General features: G+C 42.6%; 1 protein-coding gene across 1 annotated transcript; it reads left to right on the top strand.

Annotated features, from left to right (window-relative positions):
* The first annotated feature begins 7,473 nt into the window (after nt 1-7,473).
* On the top strand, nt 7,474-9,028 carry olig1 (oligodendrocyte transcription factor 1). Its single transcript, XM_084422010.1, has 2 exons — nt 7,474-7,682; nt 8,113-9,028. The coding sequence occupies exon 2, from the start codon at nt 8,114-8,116 to the stop codon at nt 8,819-8,821; it is 708 nt and encodes a 235-aa protein (XP_084278136.1). The 5' UTR covers nt 7,474-7,682; nt 8,113; the 3' UTR covers nt 8,822-9,028.
* Nucleotides 9,029-10,621: the final 1,593 nt, after the last annotated feature.

The following is a 10,621-nucleotide window of genomic DNA, read 5'->3' on the forward strand; positions in this document are numbered from 1 at the left end:
TGCATAGCATTTCCACAGATTGTTTAGTCTTTAATAATTATGTGTGTGTGTTGGTTTTAAACTCAGATCTTAAAACCATTCTTAAATCCTCTGATTCAGCACAGATGTTGGGCTATTCAGAGGCAAACACTGGGCCTTGTTAGTCCAAAGGATTAGACGGAGAGGATTGAAGAGATGCATCAAATGTGGTGGAAAAACACAAATAATGTAAATAAAAAAAACAGCCAAAATAAGCAAATAAACGAAGTGCATCTGTAGCATTGTGGGACAAAAGAAAGAGAGACGGGGAGAGAAGTAAAGTTATCCTCTCGGTCTCCTTCAATTCTAAAATGTGTTTCTCGGCCTCTCAGTTTCATTGATCCATCATCGTTATTGCAAGTGTCAGTCATTCATCACATAATCATTCCAAGAAGTGCATTTTAGAGGAGAAGCAGACGGATGATTTGAGGAACCTGTACAGTGGCCATATGAGACCACACGTCCCCTGAGACAAGTGTTTATCTCACCCTCCATCATCTGTTCTTCCTTATGTAACACGCCCCATGGAGCCGAGGACATCCTCATGTATAAAAGACATTTTTATTTTAGTTCATTGAGATTCATTAGGAAAGTGTCATGTGATGATTGCATAATTAATCAGTCTGATTTGATTGGAACTATACAGGCATAAATGGGCAATAAATTCTGCTGCATAAACTTTATTTTTCATACACTTGTGATTTACCTGCCCCTTTTCTTTTTGGTAAAAACTGGCCAACAAGACAGGAAATAGAAATGCAAATCCTTTATCAGAACGGTAGCTTTTTTACAGATGTTAATTTGATTTAATTTACATAATGCTTGAAGCACTTTTTCAGTTTAGAATGAGAATAAATGTGTTAAGCAGTCTTTTGATGTTAAAACATCAATATCACAACAGTGTGATGTACATTATATTTAAGTTGTCTCTGTTGCAACTAGTGCTATTGGGCTTTTGGGAGCGGGAGCGAGAGAGACACAGCGCAACTGTGTGTTTGTTTGCAGGTCATGAGCTGGGGTGCTGTGTGCACCTACAAGTCTATGATTTAAAGCCAATGCACTCTCATACAGCCTGGGTCAATGTGTTTACTGAAAGAGACTAAGACAGATGGAGCAGAGAAATAGAGAGAAAGAAAAGAGACTCAAAGGAGTGTAAGATAGCTAGAAAGATGTGCATTAGGAATGTTTGAGCGGTTAAAGAAAGAGGGGATAATCCTGTAAGGGGCTGAACTCTTGGATATTCATGACTGGCCGAGTGTGGATGCGCTGTGAAAAGAGGACAGGGCCAGGACAACTTAGCATCAAAGAGCACCATGGGAGCTCTGCAGGCCAATGAGGGTTTGTGGCTGCTGGACCTTTTGTTTGTGGCTTTGTTGCTGTCCAGCTGAACCCTTTCAGAGACATGATCTTATGAGCAGTGTTCTTCCTTTCAGAAAAAAAAAAAAAACTGTGTGTGTACCCGATAAACTCTAAATGACTTTGTCCTGCAATCTGATCCTGTTCTGGCATATGTCTCTCCGTTTCAATCCACAGGGGAACACACTCTTGTTCTCTCTCCTTCTGCAAAATCATATTAGTAACTTTATGGAGTGAGAAACTTTCTCTGCCCACTTCTGTTGCCACACACACACTTTCACGTGCAAGCTCTGTCTTGTATTGCTGCATTTAGATGGTGTGTGTTGTGTGTGCATGTGTCAGGGCGGTTGATGGATGGTTGGGTGATAGAGGTGTTCCGCTCTCAGTTTGCATGGGTCGCCTGACTCTTCTTTTCTCTCATTTATCTTCACTCGTTTTCAGCCGCCTTGACAAGCATCTGAGAATCCATCCTTCATCAGGCCTGAATGGACGGCAGACCGGCACTATAGTTAAGTTTCAACACCGAAAAGCTAAATTAGCTCCGAAATTTACTCTGTACACATGCTATGTTCATTATCAAACAATGGAACATCACAAAGCTTTGTTGCCTATATCGTGAATTTTGTTTAGTTAATTATTTTTTTTCCTATTAACTTTTACTCCAGTGACTTTCTGCCCTTTGGCCTATGATCTTGACAGTGGCTTCCGTTTTTTTTTTTTTTTTTTTTGTCCCTCTGGCTTATTGCTTTTCATGTTGATTCGTTTGTTCAGCAAGTCACTGAGTTATTCCTTGTCTTCTCTTCAAACCTAATGTGATGTCAACTCATCTATCACATCCCATGAGCCTTCACATTCCCTTATGGAAGGGAAGTCCAATCCAAAGTCTTTTTTAAAGCAAATGAGCCCATCTTGTCAGCCGTTTTGGTAATGGCCCTGGCTAGACATTGACTTAACTGGTCAGAAGTTTCAATAACATCAAATCACCAACATTGGCAACCAAACCATTTTTTGGGGAAGATTTAAAGGGATTAAGGGGAATAAAGAGTAAAAGAAGTAGAATTCATTGTAAAGTAATTCATTTGAATTATTTGCAAATAATATTTTTGTTTTAAAATATGAAGATGGCTCAGTTAATGTTTCTTGTATTGTCACATTAAATGATGAATTAGTTAAAAGGATTTTTAATAAAAAAATGGCAAAACTTTAAAGTAGTTTGGTTGTTTTCCACAGTAGTCGATTGTCGAGTTCACGCGCATAGGTTTAGTACCTATGATCACGCGCATGAACTCGACAATCGACTACTGTGGACTTCGACCGAAAACAGGATGTAAATACAGGTATGTGCGCTGGCTGAATAAACATAATTTTTATTAATATCTTTCACGTCTACTGCAGTCAGATTCACCCGCGATCACTCTGAAGGAATCACTCACATGACCTGTGCACTTGTAATGACACATCAAGGATGTTAAGAGCCTAAAAGCAGGTTTAAAACTTGCCCCATTGAAGTCAACAGGGTGCAAATTTTAAAAAGAGGATAACACGGTGTAGGCAACACCGATTTTTGTCGTTGTTCTCTGTACTGACAGCACTCCAAATGTACAAAAAAATTAGCTCAATGTTAAAATTGACCGGAGTTCTCCTTTAACATTTCTGTCCCAAAACATTAGGACAAATATTAAATGTTTATCTACATCTTGCCCTCTTTCACTGTTAAAACAAGCATCGCGATGGAATTCATCTTCAGCTTCGTGAATAGTAAAGCCCACCTTCTTTAATTTGATGTCAATCATTTTGACAAGTGCTGTTAGACCTCTGAAGCGGACCATCCTAAAAAATGTACTTAAGAATAAGAGCATGCATACTGAAGTGTAGCAGAGCAGCTTCAAAAAGATCAAATATTAGGGAGACAATAAGGCCAAAAGTGATTATTGGGAGGGACCCTTCAAAGTCTATGGTGGTTATAGCCCTGGCACTGTGTTAATTCATTTTAATTCAATTCAATTTAACCCTCACAAATTTTGTACAACAGTAACACATAAAACTGCCTGAGTATGAATGAGAATATCAATCTAGAAGGTTCACAATACACAGCTATAATGGTGGATTGGAGATACAGCAGTGTTCGTAGAAAGCTCAAAAAGGACTTTGGGTGGGAATTGATCTAGAAATTGTTACCTCACCACTCAATTTACATGTCAATATCGATAAAGAAGTGAATGATGAAACAAACGGACAAAACACAACGGTCTTTGCATTTATTCCTGTAAAGAGATCAACAAAAAGGTGAGAAAAAAACTTTAAAAACCATGAAATGGAAATCTGCGTCACAAAAGGTTTACTTTTTGTTGTTGTTGCATGAAGCCTTTTGGCACGGCGTTCTGCAATGCATATGTTCAATGTGACGTGTCAGAGTGAGTGCTCTTATTAGTGAAATGTGACACACATGGCAGCTGGCACTGAGTAGCCCGTGACAGCTATAATCAGTGTGTCCTCAGCAGGACCGCTTCAGAGCGTGTGTTTAAAGAATGATTCCCAACACTCTCTGGACGTCACTGACTGTGTATGATTTTGAAACAGTGTCAACTGTTCTTCGGGCAACTTGACAAAAGGCCCATGGGGTGACTCTTCGCCTGGCTTCATCCATCTGAGAAGCCAACCGTTCTGTCCAGGCCAACCTTTCCCAGAGCATGCTGGGAGTCACAATACCCAGCCTTCAGCTCATTGGTTCCGCCCTATTAACAGCTTGTAATCTTCTCATATCCATGGCCGCCGGCCCAGAGCAACACGTCAAGCAGGGTTCGCAGTGCTCTGAAGCTCTAGACAGCTCACCTCCCCCATGTCAAATGTTTTACAGCATCTCCACGAGATACACACTCATTTTTAGAAGCTACTTTGTGGAGAACGTGAAACGTTTGATGGAGGTTTAGGCCCTCCTGCCTCACCCTCCACACCTGCTTCCCTCCAGGGGAGAGAAAGAGAGAATAAAGTTGTGACATCTGTTAATTTCTCATTAGAACTTTTCTTTATGCAGGTTTGTTGGTGTGCGAGACAGCTCCGCAGTACGTGCAGTACGGACACAAGCTGGCGAAGGGCTGGCCAGCCGGCGGTTGAAATATCACGCTCGGCATTTAGCAGACGTTTCCCGGCGTCCATGGTCTGGTAATGAATATGGAAGCAGACCTTCTCCATTTCAATGTTGCGGATTTTTTGCATCAGCTTGTGTTGTGACCTTCCACATCATGAAAAACAGTTAGCAGTGCAAGCTGTCAAAGTTAGCACAGGTAGTCCAACTTCTTTATGCCCAATGTTTCCTTGTTGTTTGTGTTTTTGTTTCTGGGCAATTAAGCGCAGGTGTCTGTCACAGAGGTATTGTGATGTTTCTGCTGGTGCACAGATTTATTTTTGGTCTTCCGTCTTGCCTTTGTGCTGCACGATCCTTCACCTCAACACAAGGAAATGGATCGGGAAATTTGTCCCAAAACTTCAGAGGGTATCTGTATGTTTAAGGGAAAGAAATTTACAAAAATATAAGACTTTTTAAATAATAAAATAATTAAAAAGTTTTTAATTAAAGAATTTAAGACCATATTTGTAACGATTCATAAGTAGTAAAGGTTTCAACACTACATACATTTTTTATACAAATTAGTAATGAAGGTATAGTATATACAGTATACACACCTGTTCAACTGCTCTATTCAGCCAATCACGTGGAAGCAAATCAATGCATTTAGGCTTGTAGACATGGTCAAGACGATCTGCAGAAAGGTGATTTTAGTGACTTTAAATTTTTGTTGGTGCCAGATGGGCTAGTATGTCAGAAAATGTTGATCTACTGGGATTTTCAGGCACAACTATCTCTAGGGTTTACAGAGAATGGTCCGAAAAAGAGAAAATATCCAGTGAGCGGCAGTTCTGTGGGCAAATATGCCTTATTGATGCAAACGATCAGATTAATCGAGGTCAGAGGAGAATGGACAGACTGGTTCGAGCTGATAGAAAGGCAACAGTAACTTAAATAAGCACTCATTACAACCTAGGTGTGCAGAAGAGTATCTCTGTCTGAACGCACAACACGTCAAACTTAAGACGCAGGAGGAAACTGAGGCTACAATTAGTACAGGCTCACCAATAGAAGTCAATAGAAGATCGGAAAAGAGTTGCCTGGTCTGATGAGTATCGATTTCTGCTGCAACATACAGATGGTAGGGTCAGAATTTGGTGTAAACAACATGAAAGCATGGATCCATCCTGCCTTGAATCAACAGTTCAAGCCGCTGGTGGTGTAATGGTGAGAGATATTTTCTAGGCACATTTCGGGCCCCTTAGTACCAACCAAGCATTATTTAAACACCACAGCCTAACTGAGTATTGTTGCTGACCATGTCCATCCCTTTATGACCACAGTGTTCCCATCTTCTGATGACTAATTCCAGCAGTATAACGTGCATGTCACAAAGCTCAAATCATTTCAAACTTGTTTCTTGAACATGATAGTGAGTTCACCATACTTAAATGGCCTCCACAGTCACCAACAGAGAACCTTTGGGACGTGGTGGAACGGGAGATTCGCATCATGGATGTGATGCAGCCGACGAATCTGCGGGAGTGGGGGGGGGGGGGGGGGGGGGGGAGTCTTGTTAGTCCAACAAGATACTAGCAAGGTGTACCTAATAAAGTGGCCGGTGAATGTGTGTGTATTTTTTTTATATATGCAGCTCCAGGGACACAGCCCAAGCTTTTTATTACAAGCATAATTAAGCTATCGTACGTGTGTGTGTGTGTGTGTGTGTGTCTCAGAGATGGGAACCCCAGCGGTGCCAAGTGGACACCACCTCAGCCAGGCGTTTTACTGGTAACTACAGGAAACAGGCTTGGTGTGAATGAGCTGATTGAACCCCCAGGTGCAGCTCCAGAGACCTAGCCCAAGCTCGCCGGCTTGGCCCAGACGGAAAACACTCTGGCCCCCACAAAGATAGCCCTCATCTCCCCTGCTGCCTGGCTCCACCGGTCCCTGACCTGCTCCAGCCTCTCTATGAAACCCACGGAGGCAATGGGCGCTGGGGGCAGGGGATACGGATGTGAGCCCCCCGGCACCGCGCCACCCCATTCAACCCCCCACAAGCTGGAAGGAAGGACGGAGTGAGCGGGAGGGGGGCGGTGTTGCGGGTGGACACCAGGTTCTTTCTTTCCCTCTCTTTTTCATCTCTTCTCTCTGTCTCTGTGTCAGAGCAGGTGTCCCTTTCGGCCCTCTCTTCTCGCCCTCCCTCCTTTCGGTTGCCGTTTCTTTTCACACACACGTTCACAGACATACAGCTGACGAACATCCCAGCTCTAATCCATCACAGGCTGTCTTTTATAGGTCAGCTAGAAGCACACACAATTCCACACACACCAACACACTGGCAGGTTGTGTTCTGTTGCCCTGCAGGTGCCTGGCGTTGCGATTGCTCTTTTAAATTCTCTTTCCTGTCTGAGCCTACGAGTATGTGCGCATGGATGCCATGATACCATTCACCGGGACCGGGTGCCGCAACCTTCTTACCCTCCTCTCACCCCTGCGAGACAAACAGGAGATTCTATGTTCTCACCTCCCGCTCTCAACGTGAACAACATGCTTTCTGTTTACGTCTCTTCCTTCCTCTCACATTTAGAGGGAGGCTAAATGAAAGTGTGTCAATAGTTTGGTAAAAGAGACAATTGCGCCGCTTATATGTTTTACAATCAGTCTTGCCCTGGGTATGTCCGGTGTGCCACCTGTGACGAGAATCATTAGGCCTTCTGTTTGTTGGCTCACTTGTTCATTTGCTTCACCATTCAGTAGCTGAAAATCAATGTCACAATGTATCCTATGCATGCAAGAAAATGTCACAGTATTGCATTGAGATGAAGACATCATCATATCCCATTCAACAAACATGAGGCATGTGCTCACGATCAGGGTTTTTAACAGTTGGAAATGATGATCAAATCATTAGCATGGAGGGCAGATGAGGGGGCGTCAGGAACAGAAAGAGAGAGAGAGAGAGTGACAGAGTAACTCATTAGCTCATTATAGCAGTACTTCTCTCATATTCTTCCAATAGTTAGGAGCGTGTTAGTTAGCCGCAGTTTAAAGATCTCTATAAAGGACAACTACAGTACGTGGACAAGAGAGCAAACCATCTAATTGAGCATTTAACAATTATTGTTTTTAAGGAAGTTTAACTCATGACTAGAATATGGACTTGAAGAAGTGAACTGCTTTAATATTATTTGAGGAATCCCGGAAGAAGATCTGGAGTGTGTGGATCAAGAGCTTGAAGGTAAAGTCTTTGCCTACTAGAAAGACTGAGCAATATGACTTTAAAGAGATTATTCACCCAAAGATAAAAAATGTTTTCATCATTTACTCACCTGTAAGCCATTTCAAACCTGTATGACTTTCTTTCCTCTGTGGAACACAAAAGAATATATTGTGAAAAATGTCCCAGTGTTTCGTTATGTTTTTTGACAAAGGTTGTTTTGGGCCCCATTGATTTTGATTATTTGGAAAAAAACAGTTCTTCACATTCTTCTCAAAAGAAATAGTCATACATGATTGGAACAGCATGAGGGTGAGTAAATAATGATGGAATTTGAACATTTTTTGAGTGAACTGTATCTTTAATACATAAATCCCAAATATATTTGCAAATCTCTCAATTTGATTTTCAATTACTTATCTTACTCATGTTTTCTCAATATTTTCTTCAGAATGCAGGCTGTGCCTGGTTTTAGGTGCAGAGAACAGGGCGAAGACTCTTTACAGCAACTCATGCCAAGAATGGTACGGGTAACAGGAGCAGGAGGACCGACCTCCAATGCTGTGGGTCTCCAGGGACATCTCAGATCTTCGAAACCCCCTCGTGAGCTTAGTGCGGAGGAGCAACAGGAGTTGCGGAGAAAGATCAACAGCCGCGAGAGGAAGAGAATGCAGGACCTCAACGTGGCCATGGATGCTTTAAGGGAAGTAATGGTGCCTTACTCTTCTTCTCCCAGCGGTGTAGGAGGAGCACTGCAGCACCCTTACTTCCCGACTGGAGCCCCTCCGACTGGAAGGCGCCTGTCCAAAATCTCCACGCTGGTGCTGGCCCGTAACTACATCCTACTCCTAGGCTCTTCCTTGCAGGAGATGAGGCGTCTGCTGGGCGAGGTCAGCATTGGGATGGGTGTCAGTGGAACTGTACCACGTCTACTGCTGACAGGAGGGTGGCCATTTCTCACCGGGCCTGGACAGCTTCTGCTTTCCTCCCCTGAGCCGCAACTGGCTGTGGCAAAGTGCCCTCTCCTGCCTCAGGGTGCCCAGGAGGAGCCCTTGGCTTGGGGGTCAAGCAGCATGACGGAGAGCCTGGTGTGCCAGTGTGGGGTGTGCCGGACCCCACGGGTGGTGCATGTTAATCCCGCCACACGTTTCCCAAAGTGATTCCAACATGCCTTGGAGAAAGACTAAAAAAGAACAATACAACAACATGCAGTTTTTTAATCTCTGAGCAGGATGAGGTGTCTGGTTATTTAATTTTTTTGTAACACTATACAATAAGGTCCAATTTGTTAACCTATAGTTTACCTAATGATGTCATGATGTTTTTAAACCTGTTTGACTTTCTTTTGTGGAATACAAAATATATATATATATATATATTTTTTTTTTCATGATGAAACATTTTCATAAACAAACTTTGAGCAATTCTTTTACAGCACTTATTAATCTTGATTAATGTTCATTTCTACATATACTAATACATTTTTAACATTTCAAGTGGTTTAAACTTGAATGTGCAAATATGCATTAGCTAATGTAAACAAATTGAAACTTTTGGTAAAGTGTTATCAGTTTTTATTTCTGCAAAATCTTCTAGCCTTAACTGTTGCCCATATTGTGTTTGCTTAGAATTAAACTAGTAATACTGAAACAGTGTGTGTGTGTGCCTGTTGTTTAAAACTAGTGCAAAAGTTAATCTTTAAACACATATCCTGTTTTTTTCCACTTGTTCTCTGTCAGAGTAAGCTTGTGCATGCGTGTGTGCATCCGAACGGATTGAAATAATTAATTGTGCACCTCTTTTGCAGCACAAGGACGGAGCCTTTCTTTCACCGCAGCCTTGCCTGAACCCACCCCATTCAACTCCCCAAACAAACCTCACATCAGCCCCATAATAATTAGCCCACACTCTTTCTCCAACCTCACCGTCTATAATCCACTCCCTCGTTCGCTGCTTGTCGAGGTAAATGCATTTACACGGGCCAGTGTGGCGCCATTCATTACTCTCTGTGAACAACACATTCAAACGGCCAGAAAATGTGTTTCTACCGAAGGAGTTCACTTACCTAAATTACAAACAACACCCTCTCCTGCACCCAAACTCTGACATCCACCCCTCCGAAGGCCGGGCAGTTGAAAAAAAGAAGAAGCAATTCTTTCAATGTCGGGGCACGGTGAAAGCCATGAAAGAGAGGGAAAAGCAATTCCATCTTGTGGATAGGGGTGCATGAATGAGAATGCAGATTATAATCATAAGAATAATGATAAAATACAAGGAATAATCGGCCCTGCAGCAAAAGGGGATTAGTCCGGCCAGGCGCGTGAAAGAGGGCGAGAGGCTGAATGGAAAGAGTCTGTTGCCCATCGCCCAGGACAAAAGGAGAGGTATATGCCATTAAGTGAGATTAGGGTTAATAGGCCTTGATTTTCTTACAAGGAGGTAAAAAAAGAAAAAGAAGTACGGAGGGGGGAGAGGTGGGACAGAGAAGTGGGAAAGATCAAAGTAAGACCCTCCGACTTAAAACCCTTCTCTTTGCGAGGACGCACACACTCACTTTAACTTGCCACCTCTTACATTTACATATAGCTGCCTTATGTCCGCTGACAACTTGAAGAGATTACCTCACTAATTTCTCCTCACTTCAGTGCTTTTCTTAAAGCCATCTTCCCCTGTCGTACTCTCCTGAGGTGATAACTTTCTCTCTGATGATGGTAGGCGTATTGTGAGAAGAATGTAGGGGTCTGCTCTCTCTTTGTGTTCGTTCTTCAGCTCATCAGTGCAGCTAAATCCAGCCAAAACAAAGTGAGACAAAAGAAGAGAAAGTAGAACGGGGTGTCCTATTGTTCACCACTAAATGCCAATGTGTCCTGGTATACTTCACTGATATATGGCCCGACCAACCACTGTGTGTTGAAGAGAGAATATCTGACATCTGCACTGTGAATTCACAAAATTTCAGG

This window comes from Rutilus rutilus, assembly GCF_951802725.1.
Source record: "Rutilus rutilus genome assembly, chromosome: 10".
Lineage (NCBI taxonomy): Eukaryota > Metazoa > Chordata > Actinopteri > Cypriniformes > Leuciscidae > Rutilus > Rutilus rutilus.